The 20,201-nt window shown below is 55.8% G+C and overlaps 1 protein-coding gene across 1 annotated transcript; it reads right to left on the bottom strand.

The window, feature by feature from the left end:
* Nucleotides 1-235: 235 nt before the first annotated feature.
* On the bottom strand, nucleotides 236-10,040 carry CACTIN (cactin, spliceosome C complex subunit). Its single transcript, XM_065422104.1, has 10 exons — nucleotides 9,862-10,040; nucleotides 8,636-9,110; nucleotides 7,889-7,984; nucleotides 7,150-7,295; nucleotides 6,902-7,064; nucleotides 6,554-6,668; nucleotides 5,259-5,451; nucleotides 4,618-4,740; nucleotides 1,441-1,718; nucleotides 236-802 (listed from the first exon to the last, which is right to left on the bottom strand). The coding sequence occupies exons 1-10, from the start codon at nucleotides 10,038-10,040 to the stop codon at nucleotides 312-314; spliced, it is 2,259 nt and encodes a 752-aa protein (XP_065278176.1). The 3' UTR covers nucleotides 236-311.
* Nucleotides 10,041-20,201: the final 10,161 nt, after the last annotated feature.

Raw genomic sequence — 20,201 nt, 5'->3', positions numbered from 1 at the left:
CCATGAGGGGCTATCGCTCCCAGAGCGCCAGGTTTAGAGAATCTAGGTTTATTTTGCTGGGTGAGTCGCACCACACCCATCCCAGGATCCCCTACCAGAGCCCATTAAAAACACAAGGGGGAGAGGAGAGCCCCCCCCGACACAAAGCAATATACAGAGCGCGCCAGAGGGCCCGCCGGCAGGGAATGCCCCTACAATCCAGAGCACACAGAACCTGCCCCCTTTGATGTGAGAGCGCTCACCCGCGGGTCCAGCAAAAGGTCCCTCCAAAGGGAGGCAGCCCAGAGTCGGCGGGTGGATGCCCGGCGCCCTCACCTGCGGTACCGGTACCGCTTGAAGTGGAACCAGAGCTGGAAGATGCCGTTGGCGAACTGGCAGCGGAAGCCGTGGCGGTGCGAATACTCCCACTCCCGGTTGACGATCTTGAAGGCGATGTCCTCGTAGGGCGGGCCAGCGTGGAAGCGCAGGATGGCAAAGTCCTTATTGTCCTGACAGGCCTCCAGGAAGTACTCGGGCGTGGAGCGCTTGTCGATCAGGTCGGGGTAGAAGATGTTGAACTTGTAGCCCTGGACGATCTTGGGCGGCGGGTTGTCGAAGTCGTAGTGCGTCTGGTTGTACTTGTTCCACTCGAAGCCCGTGTGGACGCGGTTGAAGAAGCGGGGCTTGCGGGGCCGGTACTTGTCAGCCCATAGGTAGGCCTTGCCTGTCAGGGGCATCTCCACACTGAACTGGGCCTCGTCAGCGCCCATGCCCTCCTTGGCCCTGCGGAAGAAAATGTCCTCGGCGCTCTCGCTAGCGTCTCCTGTGGAGGAAGGGGCAAGGGGTTGGTTAGAGGGCAGCCTGGTGGGCGAGGCCTGCAGCACTACTGCTCTGGGGGCACAGGCCTGGCACCCTCCCAGGGCAGCACAGGGTGAGGCCACACCACTGGATCCGCCCCAGCAGGACCCAGCCTGGGACGGGGACTTGAGGCCTGACTGTTCCACCCCCGGCAGCCCGAGGCCGGTCTGAGGCATGCTAAGGAGGGGAGGGAGGAGCCCGCACACCCTTCCAGGGGCCAGGCTGGAGGCCGCTGAGAACGGGGGGTAGGGGGTACAGAGGGCTCCGGCTCAGGCTTCAAGGGGATGGGCTGGCTGCTTGATAGGAGGCAATAACCTGGAGAGATGATACCCAAACCCCGGGTAGTGGGTCCTTGGTCTGCTCAGGCTCCTCCAGCCCCTCATCCCACACACCCTGGGGCGGGCACATAGACTCCCCAGGGCTTTGCTGAGTCTGTCCCCAGCGAGGAGGCTGCCAGGCCTTCCCCAGGGAGCTGCTCTGCGGCCCCCATGCGAACTGCTGTTATCCTAGAGACCCAGGCCCCATAGGCAGTGCCAGCCAGCACCTCTCAGTGACAGAGCCCCTGAGGAGATGGACACACCCGGGCCAGCCAGCAACTGTTACCTGTGGCCTGGAGCTGTTGTCTCAAGAGCAGCAGCCGCTGGAGATCCTCCTCGGCCTCCAGCACGTGGGCGTCGCAGGGCAGCTCGTGGGAGTTCAGCAGCCTGGGGCTGTATCTCCCGGCGTCGTAGTCGTCTAAGCTCTGCTGAATCAGGTCCTCCTCCATCAGAACCGCTTCCCCCTCCCCCTCTGCCTTGGCCTCTGCCTCTCCCCCGCCCTCCGAGGGGGCTCCCGCCGTGGAGGGGCCCGGCTGCGCTGGAGCGCTCTCCTCTGGGTCCGGCCTATAAGGCAGAGGGGAGAGAGGTTACGGCGCTGGGGGCCGGGTGAGAACCTGGACGGTCAGGTCACGCGGGGCAGGCTCGGGCAGTGTGGAAGGACAGTGAGGACGGCTCTAACGCCTGCTCCCACAGGGCACTGCCCTCTGCGGGTGAACGCTAGGTCTGCCATGTGCCACAATGCCTCTTCCACAGAGACACCTCTCACCTGTGCCGGCCTGGCGCCGTCGAGCTGCTGCAGCCTACGGAGGCCAAACACAGCGAAGCTGCCACGGGCTACTGCTGCTCCAGGGCAACCACCACGGCGCCCTTCCTCCCAGGAGAGGACTTCTGGCAGGCAGGGCACGGGGACACCCCCCAAACACTACACTCAGAACGGAGCCTTCTGTTGCCCAGGGCTGGTGCAGGGGGATGATCCATGCCCCAGAAGGCAAGAATCCACCCTGCAGCGCTCGCGACAAGGCACCGACGCTGGCCCCTGGAAGGATCCATCGTCTGGGGGTCGACAGGGAGAAGATTTGCCTAAAACGGCAGGAACCCGACTGGAGGGAACCCCCTCAGGCGCCGTTCGCCTCTTTGATTGAGGCTGAGCAGCTGGGAACGAGGAGCGTTAACTCAGCGACCAGTGAGCAATTCCCAGCCCCTGCACCACGGCTGCTGCCACATGGCGGGACCCGCTGGCTGGAGTCGTGCCGGCACAGAGAATGGGGGGAAGGGAAAGGTACTGGATGTTCTACGGCAGCGGTTCTCAACCCGGGGTCCACAGCCCCCTGGGTGTCAGCGAGCCTTTTCTAGGGGGCCGTGGGGCCCCCGCGTCTGAACCCCCGATCCCCTCCAGCGCAGTGGCACAACCACCTCCCTGGCAGAAGAATTTCCGATCGAGGTTGTATGGAGCAGGCTCACCTGAACTGAGCATTGCAGGGCCGCCCAGAGGATTCAGGGGGCCTGGGGTCTTCAGCGGTGGGGGGCCCCCGCCACCGAATTGCCCCCAAAGACCCAGAGCGGAAGAAGCTCCAGGGGCCCGGGCCCCGCAAGAGTTTTCCAGGGCCCCCGGAGCAAGTGAAGGACCCCGTTCCAGGAGCCCCGAAAAACTCTCATGGGGGCCCCTGCGGGGCCCGGGGCAAATTGCCCCACTTGCCCCCCCCCGGGCGGCCCTGGAGCATTGCCATTGTGCCAGCAAAGGCGGCTGGTTTTGCCGTGACCCCGGGCAGTGAGGGGCAGCTGCTGCTCTGGCTGGTGCATGGAGCAGGCAGCGTTCCCGTCCCTCCTGCTGAAGCTGCTCCTCAGCTCCCAGCCCCCTTTGCTCCCACAGCGGCAGCCGGGAAGAGCCGCCTGGGTGGGGAGACCCGGCTCCGTGGCTCCAGACCCCTCTGGGAACAGGGATCACAGGGAGTCCTCCCAGCACACAGCCCCTAATGCCCCTCTCCCTGCACCGAGCTCCCCCCCGCCCACACACAGCCCCTAATACCCCTCTCCCTGCACCCTGAGCTCCCCCCAGCCCGCACACAGCCCCTAGCTACCCCCTCCCTGAGCTCCCCCACCCTGCATCCTGAGCTCCCCCCCCGCCCACACACAGCCCCTAGCTACCCCCCTCCCTGCACCCTGAGCTGTTTTCAAATTTTTTGAGCTAAGCCTCCACCTTTGAGTTATAATTTCTGGTTGCCCCCCCTTCAGACAGGTGGGTGGCCTGCTGAGGTGAGTCGGGGTGGAGGTGGCACTCCCCCCCTCCCCCCCGGACCCCGCTATGCGGAGGTGGCTCAAGCCCTACTGGCCCCTGACCCCCCAAAATGGAAGTCAAACTACACCTATGCCCAAGGCCCCTGCCCTGAGGCCTCCCCCACCAGCTGGGCCCTGGTGTTTTTATAGCATGTCGAGGCGGGCCTCAGAGAGAAGAAGGTTGTGAACCCCTGTTCTATGGGGCAGGGCTCTATTCCTGGCTCTAGAAGAGGGGTGGTCTGGGGGGAGAGCCGGGGCTCCAGGGAGCTACGAAGCCCATCTGTCCAAAGGCGGCCTGGCTGCCAGCCTAGCGATGGGTTCTACTCCCAGCACTGGACGGGTGCAACCTCTCACCGGTACCAACAGACCGACCGCTGCCATCTCCGGCCGCAGGAAGCCTTGGGCGGCGTGGAGGGAAGTGCTCAGAAACAGCAGTGTTCAGCGGAGCAGGGCACTACCTCACCATGTCCAGGGCCCTTCCCCCAGCTCAGGTCAGTCTCTCCCTGCTCCTGACGTGCCAACTGTGACACCCCCTGCTGGGACTGCAGCGGCCTGGCGCACCCCTGTGTAAAACCAGCCAGGTAACCATGCATCACCTGGGAGCCAGCCCATCACGCCGGACACTAGATCTGACCGACGGCAGCCCAGAGATGGAGGAGTCAGGTGAAACCTGCCCACACCTACGCTTCCCATCTTTGTGCACAACAGTGCTCGAAGCCAGCCGACCTTCCCACTGCTTGGGAGCTGGATCTCGGGAACTTCTCAATCCGATGAACTCCCCCCAGGCCGACAGTCAACCCAACCGGACTTCACGGGAGGGTTTTACAGAGGTTTGGGAATCCAACTGCTACTAAAAACCTCATCGCAAACCTTGTCCATGGGAAAAGCCAGCAACCCTCTGCCCTTCATCCCCAGAGCTCAAGGCTTCACTTGGTTAGCATTGCTGTGCAGATGGGGAAGCCGAGGACAGCAAGGGGAAGGGACTTCGGCGAAGTCACAGCGAGGCAGCAGCAAAACCTGGAACTGAACCCTGGAGTCCTGTGCTCTACCTGCTGGGCCGTGCTGCTCAGCCGTCGGCTCACTGACGGGGGGCGCTCAGCTGAGGGAGTGCTCTCAGGGGCTGGAGGGGTCGGAGCTAAATAACCCTGTCAGCTTCTGGCACCAGAAGGAAATTGCCCGCTCTGCGTACCTGTCGCTGGGAGAAGACGGCTCCTTCTTCAGGATGGGGAAAAGCGGCTCACTCTCCACTCCCTGCTCCTGCTTCAGCTTGTACAGCTTCTGGCGCAGCACGTCCTGGTGCCGCTCCCGAAGCCTGCAATGAAGTGACGAGAGCAAAGGGTGAGGCCCCCAGCATGGCCTTCCCTGAGCCCCCCGGGCTGGGACCCCCTTGGCATCACATACACCACCAGAGCGAGATGTGAAACCGGGCTCAGCGCCCAGGGTCCTGCCCCGAAGGTTCCAGCAATGCTCCCAGGGAGACCTACACAGACGGCTCAGGGTCAGACATCTTGAGCCCCAGTCATCATGGGGGGCAACGAAAGAGGAGCGGACTCAATATTAGCCTTTGTCCTGTGCAGCGTCTGAACCTGTCACCCAGGCTAAAAGAGACGTGGGGCACTCTCCTTCCCCTCAACCCCGGAAGGGAAGCAACCCATAACCAGCTGGGAGGGAGCTAAAAAGCCCATGTCCGGCTTGGCATGTTGGCACACCTCCCACCCCCGTGATCTGTGACACAATTCCCCAGTACCGCCCACTGCAGGCGAGTGCTTGATACCCCACCTTGGGGCTGCAGCCCTGATCCAGATGGGATATGCTCCCTCTCCCGCTCACCTGGCCCGGGCCATATACGCTTTAAGCTGCTGCAGCAGACTCTCCCAGTAACCGATGTCCAGGTTGGGCCCCCCTGCTCGGATCTTGCCCTCGATCCCTTGGAAGATCACTTGCAGCTGGTTGTATGTCTTCCCCTTGAACACTGACTGCACGTCCGAGCTGACGGAGGCATTGACTCCTTCTCGGCGCTCTCCTGTCGTGAGGACAGACGAGGGTTAACATGAGTTAGCTCCAACGGGTGCTACGGGACAGAATGACCCACCAGTTCCTGAGCCACAATGCAGAGCCACCCCTCCAGGATCGGACACTCCATCAATGCACCCTCCCTGCCTGGTGCACGAACCCCACTGAACCCCTGCCGGATTCCCCCTGCCCAGATGTCAGGTGTTGCTCGGCTACAGACTGAAGGCCGTTTGAACGGGGCATTTGGCAGGGCCCAACCCTGCCAAGCACAGAGTGCCCTTGATTCCCTTCAATGGGCATGGAGTGCCAAGCACCATTCAGGATGGGGCCTGGGCTCCGATGCACATGCCACACCCAGGCCTTTAGCAGGCTCTTGGCTGAGAGTTCCTAACCCAGGAGCTTTGGCACAAGCTTGGGCTCAGGTGACAGGATCGTGCTCTCAGCGTGTGACGCTGACGCTCACTGCACCAGTGGTTCTGCGGCAACCTCCGGGCCCCAGCGCCCCATCACTTCGCGGGCAGGACGGAGCCATGGGGCCTCAGTTCCACGGAGCTCAAACAGGAAGAGCAATAATGGCACATGGGTGCCCCCTGGCAGCAGCAAGAGAAATCGCAACTGCAGGAGAGCAAAGCCCTTTGATACAGGCCATGGAAGCAAGGCTGGGGAGCTGCAATCACGGAGACTCAGGATTTTACCAGCCAGAGCTGACAAGCCACTGCACATGTACTGAGTTCTCTGTACAAACGCAGGGGAATTCACCTGGCTTGGTTACAGCCTCCCGGCTCAGCCTAGAGCCAGGCAACCGAGAGTTCCAGGGCCGGGAATCGCCCACACTCCAGAACCACGGTTCCACATAGCTCTGGATTATTCTACAGCACCCTTGAGCCTGCTTGGCACTACACAGACAGTGCAGAGCTCACAGCAGGGAGGTCACCGCCTCAGTGACAACAGCTCAGAGAGGAGAAGCAATTTGACAAAGGTCAGAGAGCGAGATGGGGCAGAGCAGAACACAGGCCTCTGCTCTAACTACTAGGCCATGATCCCCTCTCTCATCGGCACTGCTGTGCATAAGCAATGCAGGTGCTGACAGCCAGCGTTCCCCTCCCCCTTACCTGGGCCTTTCCCAGAAGCCTCTAGTTTACGGAGTTTGGCTATCTCGTCCTCAGTGATAATGGTCATGTCCCTCCAGAAATCCACATTCTTGCCCTGCTCCAGTTCCATGTAAACCTGAAACAAAGAGCCATGTGAATTCAGAGGCGAGGCCTGGCCCTGCTGGTTGAATCAGGCCATTTGCAGCTGCAGGTGTTGCTATTCCAGTGAGCACTGGAGGCAGAGCTGATGAGCACCAGAGGTGGGGCACAGGGACAGCGTGCAAAGGACAGGAAGGAAGCTCGGACAGCATCTAACCCCCCCAGCTAGAGAATGGAGGCCTGGAAGCAGCAGTACTGGAGGAGAGGTACCTGGATATCCTCCAGCAGATCCTCCATGTCGGAGACCGTCAGGCCATTCAGGAATGTGTAAGGCTCATGCATTTCCACTGCCAGGTCGTCATCCTCTGCACTGATGTACTTGGCCAGCAAGTCGATGGGTTTGGCACGGCCGTCCCGGATCCGGATTTTTGATCTGCAGGTAACAAGAGAACACACTGAGTTCCAGCTACCAGGGCTCAGACCGTGCCTGCCCCCAGCACACAGGCCTGAGACAATACCGCAGCTTGGCCTGGTGGAGGTGGAAGTTGTCCTCTTGCTCCTCCCAGGTTTTGAAGTGCTCCGCCTCTTTCTCCCGCTGCAGCATCTCCAGCTCCTGCTCACGCATCGCCTTTTCTCGCTCCCGTTCCAAGCGCAACTGCTTCACCTGTCTCAGAGGGAGGGAAGACTGTTGCAGTGCACAGCCTGGGGCACCATTCCCCAAAGGCTCAGCCAGTCCCAGCATGTGAACTCATGGATGCTAGATTCAAATCGAACCCAGCGCAAAACTGCCCCATTTCCCACGATTGGCCCTGCCCTTACAGGGAGTGGAAGGGCACCAAGCAAGAGGAGAACCAATGCTGGCATGGACAAGAGGAGAGCTGAAACTCACTAGATACGGGCAGCACAGACCCCTGACTGGGCCCATGCTCAGGGCTGGGGGGTACTGAGATCTCTATTGGTTTAATAGTGTGTCATTAAAGAGACCAGGGACCAGCTCATTCTGAGGATTCAGTATTGAGAATAGGGCACCATCTCTGTGCAGAGGCAAGAACCTGTACCACCACATCCCCATCACCACACATGCCACTCTCTTCGCCCAAAGATGGGAGCATTAGACTTGGCGGAGGCCGGGGGGGGGAGAGGGAGGGGAAGAGAAAGACAGCCACCAGTAACCAAGTGACTTATATCGGGGCCAGTGTCCTCGCCTGCATTAGCTCCGCGGCAGGTCACAGGCCGAAAAGGGCTACTGGCTCTCACCTTCTGCAGCTCCAGGCGGTTGTCCTCCTGGATTCGTTTGTTTCTCTCCTTCAGTTCTTTCTCCTCCAGGTGGCCGATCCCTTTCTTCTCCAGGGCCTAGAATCAATCCCGCACCAAGAGTAAGCAGCCCCCAACAGGCCTCTCAGTTGCCATTTGTGAAGTGGCAGGAAGTCCCCAATACAAGCCCCCTGCAGGGTTCTACCATCCACACACTCCACCTCATCACAGATGATGCTGTGGGACTAGAACTCAGCCAGTGGCCCCCAGGAATTTAGCTGTGGCCTCCTCAACGAGGATACACAAGAAGCCACCATCCCACTTAAATTACCATTAAGCTCTATGTAATGCATACGTTTTCAATGGCAGGCCGAATAAAACTGCACTGGATCTTTAAGATAATTGCTCAAAACAAGTGGGTGCTTCTCCAGCGTGTCCTCAGTGCAGGTTTCACCCTCACTTTTGCTTTGCTGTTCCTAGCCTTTTCAAATTCCTCCCCCAACTCACCCCAGGCAAACGTGTCCCTCCCTGCGCCTTATCATCCCTGACCCTGCACCATCACCCCTTGGCCCTCTGCGCAGCAGCTCAGCTGGAATGTGCAATGCTGAACTGACTGAGGTTCCCAGGGGGAAGCTCTACCATGGGGAGCAGCACAGCCCTGATTATCTCATGACACAGGAAGCTTGGGGGAGGGAAGAGCCCATTTATCCCCTCCACCTCACTGCCCGTTGAGATAGAGAGAGGCCTCACCTTGCTCCAGATGAAGGTGCCTAGCAGGTTGTTGTCCCCAAAGGGGTTATCGGTGTTGGTGTAGCCCATGTATTCCTCCCCCCAGCCCATCTTCTCACGCTTTTTCCTCTCTTTGGCTTCCTTCTTCGCCAGCCGCCTAGCCCTCTTCTCCTCCGGTGTTTCCAATGCCTTCATCATCTCAGCCTGCTGCTTCTTCTCCTCTTTCAGTCTGAGTCGCTCCTGAAGGCTCAGCTGTTGCCCCAGCTCCTCACGTGAAGGAGAGGGAGATGTGACGGAAGACACAGAAGACCTGGAACTGGATCGCTTTCTTCTCCTCTCTCTGCTGCGGCCTCTTTTCTTCTCTCTCTCTGCCTCAGAGTCTGAGCTAGTGGAGTGATCCCGTGACCGAGCGCGGCGTTTCTTCTGGCTTTTGTGGTGCCGGTCCCTGCTTTTGCTTTTCTTCTTTCTCCATCTCTTTCTCTCATCAGAGTCAGAGCTAGAAGAAAACAACACCACCCTAGTGATAGCTACAACCTCAGAGAAAAACTGCATAGCACTACAGGGCTTACATAGCAACCTGCCTATCTAGCCGTCCAAACGTTTATTCATTCATTCACCCTCACAACCCTGAGATGGGTAAGCGCTCGCCACATTTCACCGCCAGAGGAAGTACAGACGTGAAGCCACACAGCGAGTTAGTGGCAGAGCCAGGAAAAGATCTTGGATCGCCTGACTTTCAGCCCTGGGCTTGTTCCTCTCAATCAGGCTGCCTCTCCTGTTGCCAGCTCACACACCCGCAACTTGCATTCGGGATGAAGCCACAGCCAACCAGACAACGTCTGTACGAGGTTCAGGCCAAGGTTGGAACCAGTATAACGCTGCTGGTTAGGGGTGTGATTTATCAGAATAGTTACACCCTGGGGTGGGGACAAAGCCGCTGTGGTTCGTTCCCCTTCCCACGCGGGAACAGCTACCCCCGCAGAAGCCGCTTCGCTCTCGGTAGAGCTGCGCCCGCCTAGGAGCCTTGCCCAGCTCGGCCTGTCCCGGGACAGGGAGGGGGCCGGCGCGCGGCTCCCCCGGGGCAATGGGCCCAGGGCGCGCTCCCCCGTTCACCTGCTCAGGGGGGAGGCCCGGGGGTGGGTGAAGCGACTCGCCCCAGGTCAGAGAGCCCCGGGCTGGGCCTGGGCCTGTCCCTGCAGCGGGCACCGCCCCGCCCCGGCCGCTCCTGTCCGGGGGCCGCGTCTCACCCCGAGCCCGGCTTCCTGCGCCGCCGCGTCTCGCTACCCCGGGCCCGGCCGCCTCCATCGCTGCTGGCGCCGCTGGACCCGGAGCGGGACCGGCGGCGCCTCCTCTCCCGGGACCCGCCCGCCTCCCTGCGGCTCCGGTGCCGCGAACGCCCCGCAGGGCTCCGCGACCCGGACCCCATCGGCACGTCGCTGCTCTCCGCCGCGCGGCCGCTTCCGGCCCAACAAGGGTCCTCTCTCACCCGCGGCGCATTTCCAGGCGCCCACCCAGCGCCTGACTGGAAAAGGCTTTTCTCCAGCGGTCCCTGCCGCCCGCTCCCATGCCCAGCCCACCCCCTCCCCGAGCCTTAGCTATGCAGAGCGTCTAGGCTGAGGCAGCGGCAGCTCCGAACCCTGCTGCTGAGCTCGCCCTACAGGCACCTACTCAGACAGCTATAGAAGCCGGGGGCCTCGCAGGGATGAAAGCCCCGAGCGGAAGCATCTAGTGCGTCACGCGATGGGGGCGGGGCCAGCTCTTAAAGAGGCAGAAGCCAAGAATACTCGGAGGGGAGCCAGGCCCCCAGCTGGGCTGGAGCCTGCAGCAGCCGAAGGGGGCTCCAGACCCAACCCACGAGGCTGGACGGGCACCGCTACCACCATCCCCTGCCCAGGGCGGGCACAGGCCGGGGCCCCGGCAGCGCCGTCCCCTCTGGGGAGCAGATGGGGGGGCCAGGGCAGGAGAACAAGCCCTGGTCTACACCCCAAACTGACCTCAGTAGAACTCTGTCATTTGGCTGTGTGGAAAATCCCCCCGCGTGATGCAGTGATACGGGCCTTACCCCTGGTGTAGACAGCGCTCCGTCACGGGGAGGGCGTCTCCCACTGGACATAGCTACCCACCCACCCCCCGGGAGCTGGCGTACCTCTGCCCATGGAAGAAGCAGTAGCGTAGCTAGCGGGGTGCAGGGGAAGCAGCCGCTTCCCCCGCCTTTCCAAAAGCGGCCGGAGGAGCAAGGGGGGGAGCAGGCTGGCGGCCCGCAGCGCGGCTGGCAGCCATGGGGGAGCAGTGGGCACGGCCGGAGTGGGGGGCGCAGCATGCGGCCCGCAGCACGGCCGGAGGAGCGAGGGGGGCGCAGGCTGGCGGCCTGCAGCCCGGTTGGCAGCCATGGGGGGGTGGCGGGCATGGCCGGAGGAGTGGGGGGGCGCAGCATGGCGGTCAGCAGCCGTGGCCAGAGGAGCGAGAGGGGGGGGGCACAGCAGGGCCGGAGGAGCCATGGGGTGGGGGGGGCGGGGCGGCCACAGGAGGAGCCAAGGGGGGTGGGGGGCGTGGAGTGGCCGGAGGAGGAGCCAAGGGGGCGTGGCCAGAGGAGGAGCCAAGGGGTGGCACCTTTTTTATGTTTGCTCCCTCTCCTCTTAGAAGCTGGCTACGCCCCTGGGAAGAAGCTCTCCTGCCAGCATAGGTGAAATCTTCACTAAGCACTACAGAGGTGCAGCTGCACCAGTCGACAAGCCCTGAGAAGGGGCCTGGGGAGGGGACAAAGCGTAGGGTATTTTTACTTAGTTGCCATGGTTGATCCTTGTTTTTAAACACCCCTGCCACGCAGAAGTCTTGAAGTTAAGCTATCCACATCCTATTTGCCACGCCTAAAGTCAGTTTCCCCTTCTCAGGCCAGAGAGTAAGGCAGCTTCTTGCTGCAACAAAGCTTGTAAACGGGTCACCGCACCTGCCCTCCCCCTTCCAAGACGCTCCCCCTCTTCCAACACAAACTTCTTGTCATTACTTACAAAGCTTCCACAATTTAGCCTCACCCCATCTGACCTGTCATAAGAACATCAGAACGGCCATACTGGGTCAGACCAAAGGTCCATCTATCCCAGTATCCTGTCTTCCGATAGTGACCAAAGCCAGGTGCCCAGAGGGAATAAACAGAACAGGGAATCACCAAGTGATCCATCCTGTCGCCCATTCCCAGCTTCCGGCGAACAGAGGCTAGGGCCACCATCGCTGCCCATCCCGTCATGATTTTATAGACCTCTATCATATCCCCCTTAGTCATCTCTTTTCCAAGCTGAAAAGTCCCAGTCTTATTAATCTCTCCTCACACCAAAGCTGTTCCATACCCCTAATAATTTTTATTGCCCTTTTCTGAACCTTTTCCAATTCCAATATATCTTTTTTGAGATGGAGCGACCACATCTGCACGCAGTATTCAAGGTGTGGGCAAACCATGGATTTATATAGAGGCAATATGATATTTTCTGTCTTATTTTCTATCCCTTTCTTAATGATTCCCAAAATTCTGTTCACTTTTTTGACTGCCGCTGAACATTGAGTGGATGTTTTCAGAGAACTATCCACAATGTCTCCAAGATCTCTTTCTTGAGTTGTAACAGCTAATTTAGACCCCATCATTTTATATGCATAGTTGAGATTATGTTTTCCAATGTGCATTACTTTGCATTTATCAACATTAAATTTCATCTGCCATTTTGTTGCCAGTCACCCAGTTTTGTGAGATCCTTTTGTAGCTCTTCGCAGTCTGCCTGGGACTTAACTATCTTGAGTAGTTTTGTATCATCTGCCAATTTTGCCACCTCACTGTTTACCGCTTTTTCCAGATCGTTTATGAATATGTTAAATAGGACTGGGCCCAGTACAGATCCCTGGGGGACACCACTATTTACCTCTCTCCATTCTGAAAACTGACCATTTATTCCTACCCTTTGTTTCCTATCTTTTAACCAGTTACCAATCCATGCGAGAACCTTCCCTCTTATCCCATGACTGCTTACTTTGCTTAAGAGCCTTTGGTGAGGGACCTTGTCAAAGGCTTTCTGAAAATCTAAATACGCTATATCCACTGGATGCCCCTTGTCCACATTCTTGTTGACCCCCTCAAAGAATTCTAGTAGATTGGTGAGGCATGATTTCCCTTTACAAAAACCATGTTGACTATTCCCCAATAAATTATGTTCATCTACGTGTCTGACAATTTTGTTCTTTACTAAGTTTCAACCAGTTTGCCTGATACTGAAGTCAGGTTTACCGGCCTGTATTGCCAGGGTTTCCTCTGGAGCACTTTTTAAAAAATTGGCGTCACATTAGCTATCCTCCAGTCGTTTGGTACAGAAGCTGATTTAAATGATAGGTTACAGATGACAGTTAGTAGTCCTGCAATTTTACATTTGAGTTCCTTCAGCACTCTTGAGTGAATACCATCTGGTCCTGGTGGCTTATTACTGTTTAGTTTATCAATTCGTTCTAAAACCTCCTCTAATGACACCTCAATCTGAGACAGTTTCTCAGATTTGTCACCTAAAAAGAATGGCTCAGGTTTGGGAATCTCCCTCACATCAACCGTGAAGACCGATGCAAAGAATTCATTTAGTTTCTCCGCAATGGCCTTATTGGCCTTGAGTGCTCCTTTAGCATCTCGATCGTCCAGTGGCCCCACTGGTTGTTTTGCAGGCTTCCTGCTTCTGATGTACTTACAAAAATTTTTGCTATTACTTTTTGAGTCTTTGGCTAGCTGTTCTTCAAATTCTTTTTTGGCCTTCCTAATTACATTTTTACACTTCCTTTGCCAGAGTTTATGCTCCTTTCTATTTTCCTCACTAGGATTTAACTTCCACTTTTTAAAGGATGCCTATTTACCTCTCACTGCTTCTTTTACCTTGTTGTTTAGCCACAGTGGCACTTTTTTGGTTCTCTTACTATGGTTTTTAATGTGGGGCATATATTTAAGTTGAGCCTCTATTACGGTGTTGTCACGGAGTGTGCGGGGCACAAGGCCCTGCACCCCCAGCTTCCTGCGATTCACCATGACTCTCAGCCAGCCAGTAAAGCAGAAGGTTTATTTAGACGACAGGAACACAGTCCAAGACAGGTCTTGCAGGCACAGACAACAGAACCCCCTCAGTTAGGTCCATCTTGGGGTCCCAGGGGCACCACAGCCCCATTGGGGGGTCAGAGCCCCATCTGGGCTCCCCTCCATTACCAGCCAGCTCCTGAAATTCTCACCCCCTCCAGCCTCTCTCACCCAGCCTCCCCCGGCTCCTCCCCCCCACCTTTGTCCAGTTTCCCAGGCAGAGGTGTCACCTGGCTCCAACCCCCTTCCTGGGTTCTCACATTACATGCTCAGGTATCTTCCCTCAAGGCCAGTCTCCCATCCCCCAATGCAGACCGTCCCAGCCAAACCCCCCTGCCTTCCCAGCCAAACTCCCCACTCAGCATTCAAAGACCACATTAAGAACAGTCCCAGTTTGTCACAGGTGTCATCTTAGTGTAAGGTTAACGCCAACTTTTCCAATGTTGCTCCCTCCAATCTCTTTCATGCTTTCTCTCATGCTGCCCCTTACACGTGAGAAAAGCTCCCAGTCAGCATGCAGAAAGCCCCCAACTCGTCCTTCAAGTCCCTCTTCGATAATGTATTTGGGAATGAGAATGGCTAAGCAGGGGAGAGATCACTGCTACTGCCCAGCTAGCAATTCTGCACATCCCCTTTTATCCCATCCCACCCAAGCCTGCTTCTTTCTCATATCCATTTGTTATTCGTGATCGTTTAACGGGTCAGCGCTTTGGAACAGGGACATTCCTTTGTTTGTACATCACCCAGTACAATGGCTGGTGGCCTCCAGGTACTGCTACAATGTTCAATGGTGAACTCCGGGAAGCGGTTTCTCCTTCCCCATCTCCAGAGCCCTGAGTGCAAAACACAGAGCCCATGGCATGGCTGCACAGTGACCACTTCCTGCATGGATCCTGTTGCATAAATTAACTTCTCACTCTTGAAAAGGCGTGTTGATTTAATACAAGGGAAGAGGCTTTTCACCAAGTCACTCTAGCATTAACTTGATTTCTTGCACACTCTAAAGAAGTCATAACTCACCATCTAGTTCAGGGGTGGGCAAACTTTTTGGCCCGAGGGAATAGAAATTGTATGGTGGGCCATGAATGCTCAGAAAATTGGGGTTGGGTATGGGAGGGGGTGCAGGCTCCAGGGTGGGGCCAGAAATGAGGAGTTCAGGGTGTGGGAGGGGGCTCTAGCCAGGGGAGTGGGGCATGGGCTCCATCCGGGGGTGCAGGCTCCTGGGCTGGAACTCAGGGGTTCAGAGAGTGGGAGGAGAATCAGGGTGTGGGAAGGGGTACAGGCTCTGGCTGGGGGTGCAGGAGGGTTCTCAGGGCTGAGATCAAGGGGTTTGGAGGGCAGGAGGGGGATCGGGGCTGGGGCAGGGGGTTGGGGTGTGGGGAGAGGCTCAGAGGTGCAGGCGCTGGGTAGCGCTTACCTCAAGCGGCTCCCGGAAGCAGCGGCATGTCCCTTCTCTGGCTCCTATGTGGAGGTGGGGCCAGGGAGCGCTGTGTGCTGCCCCATCCGCAGACACCACCCGTGCAGCTCCCATTGGCTGCACTTTCGCGCCAATGGGAGCTGCAGGGGCGGCACTTGGGGTGGGGGCAGCATGCAGCACCGAGTCCCCTGGCTGCCCCTATGTGTAGGAGCCAGAGGTGGGTCATGCCGCTGCTTCTGGGAGCCGCATGGAGCGGCCCCCGACCCTGCTCCCTGGCTGGAGTGGGGCCATGCCGCTGCTTCCAGGAGCCAGCTGGAGTGGCCCCCGACTCTGCACCCCGGCTGGCATGCTGGAGTGGGGCAAGCCCCAGACCCCGCTCCCCAGCGGGAGCTCGAGGGCCAGCTTAAAACAGCTGGCGGGCCAGATCCGGCACACGGGCCGTAGTTTGCCCACCCCGCTCTAGTTCTTAGTTGGCCAGGATGCCAGGGTTAACACTTCTATTTTAGGAAACAAGCATCAGGGGACTTAAAAAAAACTACAGGGGATTGGGATCTCAGTTATACATTTCATATGTAAAGTGAGGTCCTTCTGTAGCAGTGTTCCATTCCATCCCTCCAACACTCTCTCTTCCCCCATGTGTACCACAAACAGATTAATCATTTCTTGCAGCACAGCTGAATTGCTCCTCGGACCTCTCCCACGAAAGACCTAGGTTAGATTAATTCTTCTTAGCTTGCAAGATAACACAGGATCACAGCAGAAAGCGATATGCGCGCAGCCAAATCACCTATTAAGTGAAGAGGGACTAAGGGTATGTCTACACTGCAAAGTTGTCGACAAAACTTTTGTCTTTCACAGGTACTTCAAAAAGCCCCCCACGAAAGAAACGTTTTGCCGATGCAAGTGGCTGTGTGAATGTGGCTTTGTCAGCGCTCTCCTGCTGACAAAGCGAACGCTGCTCGCGGGGCTGGGAGTATTTTGTCGGCAAAAGTGCCGACAATGAGCGTTTATACGTGCTGACTTTTAGCGACAAGGCTGTCTCGACACAGCCTTGTCGCTAAAAGCTGCATGATGTAGACAAGCCCTAAGTGTGACGCTCTGTACCTCGGGGGAACACCCAGCACCCCCATTCTCATCCTTGTAAAATGATTGTGTAGTATCCAGTGCAAGGTTTGTCATGTCAGGTGTCTTTGGAAGGCTCATGATGCACTGAGTATGGTGTTACAGTAATTGTTACAGTAACATTATAGGTTACAATTTCATGTATATAGTTATGAGGCTGAAAATGTATCCTCATGGCTTAAAGCAAGCCCAGACAAAAACTCTCTAGAAGCAGACGGGCAGTTTACACCTCATCAGGGCGTGGATGGGACAAGCCCAGCCCAGCCTCACAGGAACAAAGGACAATGGCCTAGGCAGCAACAAAAGAAGCTGTTAGACCCTCGAGGGAGTCACCCCCCTTCCTTTGGTCAGTTTGGAACTGTGATGAGGTAATGCTCACCTGACTCTGAAAGGGAGGGGGCAAAGCCAAGAACATGATAAAAGGGAGAGACGTTTGCCATGCTCTCTCTCTCTCTCACATCTATGGACACCACCACACCAAGCGACTGAAGCGCTGATCAAAGGGGAGAGCCTGGCTGAAGAGTAACCAGCCAGCCTGTGGTGAGAAGCATTTAAGTTTGTACGGACACTGAAAGTGATAAGATCAGGTTAGAATGTGCTTTGCTTTTATTTCATTTGACCAAATCTGACTTATGCTTTGACTTTTATTAACTATAAAGATAGATTTTAAGTGATTATATCTGTTGGTTTGTTCTGCCTGAAGCAGTGTGTTTGGTTTGAAGTGTGTCAGAGACTCCCCTTGGGATAACAAGCCTGGTACATATCAATTTCTTTGTTAAACTGATGAACTCATATAAGCTTGCAGCATCCAGCGGGTACAACTGGACACTGCAAGACGGAGGTTCCTAGGGTTGAGTCTGGGACTGGAGATATTGGCTAGTGTCATTCGGTTGCACAATCTAAGGAGCAGCTTACATGCCAGAGGCTGTGCGTGAACAGCCCAGGAGTGGGGGTTCTCACAGCAGAGCAGGGTAAGTCTGGCTCCCAGAGTCAAGGATTGGAGTGGCCTACCAGATCACCAGTCCAGATAACACCAGAAGGGAATGTCACACTAAGATTTTGGTGCCCAACACCCTTGTAAACAAACCCTGATCAAACACAATCAGGTTTGTATGTAGCAAATCAGGATGGCTACCCAGCATCCAGTACAAGATGTCCTATAGGTCAGGGTTTTTCAACCTGTGGGTCATGACCCTAAGTTGTTTCAAAGGGTCACATAAGCAGCTCTGGTCCTGTGGGTCTGGGCGGGTTTGCCTCCCTGCTCCAGGCATTGCACCCTTCAGCATCACAGTGCCATCAGGTTTGGTCCCACTGCCCCTCCATCATGACAGGTGGCTGGCTGGGCCAAATTTGAGTGAGTGGCACCACCAGCCCATGCTCCAGGCTGCAATGCCACTCGCAAATTTGGTCCAGCTGGCCCCCCATCAGGCGTGGGGCCAATCCTGAATGATGCTGCAACCCCAGAGGTCACAACACCTAGGGCAGGGAGCTGAGTCCAGCCTGCCCCACAGGACAGGAGTGACCGCTGCACTGCTCTGCAAACCTCCCCCAGAGCATTCGTTACCCCTGAGGGTAGGGCCCAACCCCACTCCCAGGGCCTATTTACTGGGCTGCAACAGGCCATCCCCTGCCAGGGCAAGACACAACCCCCTTCCTCTGGCCTATTTACAGGGCTGTGACAGGCCATAAACATACACAAATCAGTCCTGAGGCCAGAAAGGTTGAAAACCTCAGCTACAGGTTAGCAATGAAGAGACTGAGGCAATTGCATGATTACCCTATTTATTAGAGAGATCCTTTCCAAAAGAAAGGAAGGGGGAGGAGGGGACGCAGAATGAGGAGGCTGTTGCATACAAGTGTTATTAGTTCATGTCAGCAGAGGTTGTACGTTTTATACCGAAATTCCACAGCTCTGGGTTCAAAGGTACAGCTCTCCCCTCGACAAAAAAAAAGCTTAGAGATTGTCAAAGTATTGTCGGACTCAAAAGTTCTAATAGAACCCGCTTCAATAGTTAAGGACATACAACGTTTCATAAATTACGAAGTAAAACATGAGAGAAGATTGACCTCAATGCAATTTAACAACAAAAAAAGGGTTTGCCTCGGTCAGAGTTTAATGCGAGTTAACTCACTGCAAGTTAAGTTGAGTTGAGTTGAGTTAGCCGACACGTCTGTGAAGGCGACTGTGGGTACGTCACAGGTGGGTCAGGACACAAACGTGTGGACTGGCCACATATTTACAAACGTATTAGCCAACTTGAGTTAATGGCCAATCAACTCGAGCTACAAACCCAAGTCTCAACAAAACCAGCAGTGTCTCTCTATGGGAGTCAGGAATGAGCACAGGCTATGACTGTAGGAAACGTCACCAACAGGTGAGAGAGGACTCTGCTATTAACGAGAGTATTGCCTTTTGAGCTAAGTTCATGATTCCAAGAGAACATTGCATCTAAATTGTCTCACAAAATGCCTTAGTTTTAATACAGTACAATAGTTCAAACAGTATCCACTTTCTGGGCAATAGCAGCCAGAGAGACAAGACAAACTAGGGTGCAATCTCACGCTGAAAGTATTTACAAAATTCTTTACACTAAAAAGGGAAACGATATTTTTAGGAACCATTCCCATGGGGTTTCGGGTAAGGCAATTAATTCACTAGACATTATAAATAGTTTGCTTGCCTCTGTGTTTACATCAAAGACGACATTATGCTTTATCGCACAGCCGAAGAACAATTAGCATCAATTTACATTTCTCTGAGAAAAGACTTCCAAAAAAGCGTTCAGGACTTAAACTGAAACAAAAAAAAGAGAAACATGACAATATCCATGGATTCTCATTTTTTTCCCAGAGAAACACTCCCCACTCCCTCCCACAAACCCCCCCCCCTACTTACATACATTCTTTACATGGAGCATACATACAAAATGACCTAATATGAACATCAGCTATATTATACTTGGTCTAATGTAGACTTCAAACAAATCAGACGTGATCCAGTAAGTCTGAGCTCTCTCATTTGCCTTTCCATTTAAAAACGTGGGCAATGATGCTGGGTGGGAGTGTGAAGAAAAGATACCACGGCTGGCTTTAGCTGCTCAGGGAAGGCTCTTTGCTAGAAGGAAAGGCTGGAACGTGTTTCAAGAGTCAACTGGCTGACGATGACAGGGACAAGCACAGAGCTTGTGCCATCTCTAATACTGCCATCAAGGATCACAGTCATGCCAGCTTCAGTGCTGAGATTAAATCTTTTTGCGGTTTCACGAAGTGCGATTTCGACACACTCACCCAGATGATACTGGCGGGGGCGTGACAGCAGGATACCTGCAGTGACTGACTGCTAGCAGCAGTAAAGGATCCCAGACGCCTAGCAGAGCCTGGGGCTTTTGGGGGTTCCAGGGGTCTCTCTGGAGCACCAGTCTCTGCAGTTTGTTCATTTTCAGTGACCGAGCGCACGTTGGGAGTCTGTTCCGGAGAAACTGTTACTCCTGTTCCCTCTGGAGAGTTCCCAAATGAACACAGAACACACTGGAGCGGAGCGGAGTTTGTTTTGGTGGTGCGCCTGCTGAATCATTCAAACTGAGGCTTCTCCCGCCCGGGAGCTGCTCGAGAAAGGCTCAGACTTGGGCTGGAACACCCAGCAAGTAACAGCCCGGAGGCCACCTTGGCAGTCAACATTTTGCATTTCTTAACTGAAGTGGGGTCTTAATTATACCCCCGTCTGCATTCCACATCCTGTAGTCTGGCCCGAGACACTCCCCTCGGAATCCCCTACACCAGAGCTCAGAACTAGCCTTAGCAGAAGCAATGACCACACACTTTGAGCAGGTGAGTGGCAGGCTGCAGGGATGATGGTGGGACAGTAATGACATGAAGCTACTTGGAAGCCTAGGGTCTCACTGGATTGTTCCACTAACATTGCAGTGGAAAAGGAACAAGATGCCTCCTTTCAAAGA

The sequence above is a fragment of the Emys orbicularis genome, chromosome 24, assembly GCF_028017835.1.
Source record: "Emys orbicularis isolate rEmyOrb1 chromosome 24, rEmyOrb1.hap1, whole genome shotgun sequence".
Classification (NCBI taxonomy): Eukaryota; Metazoa; Chordata; order Testudines; family Emydidae; genus Emys; species Emys orbicularis.
The sequence above is the reverse complement of the archived record's forward strand: the minus strand, read 5'-3'. Positions and strand labels throughout refer to the sequence as shown.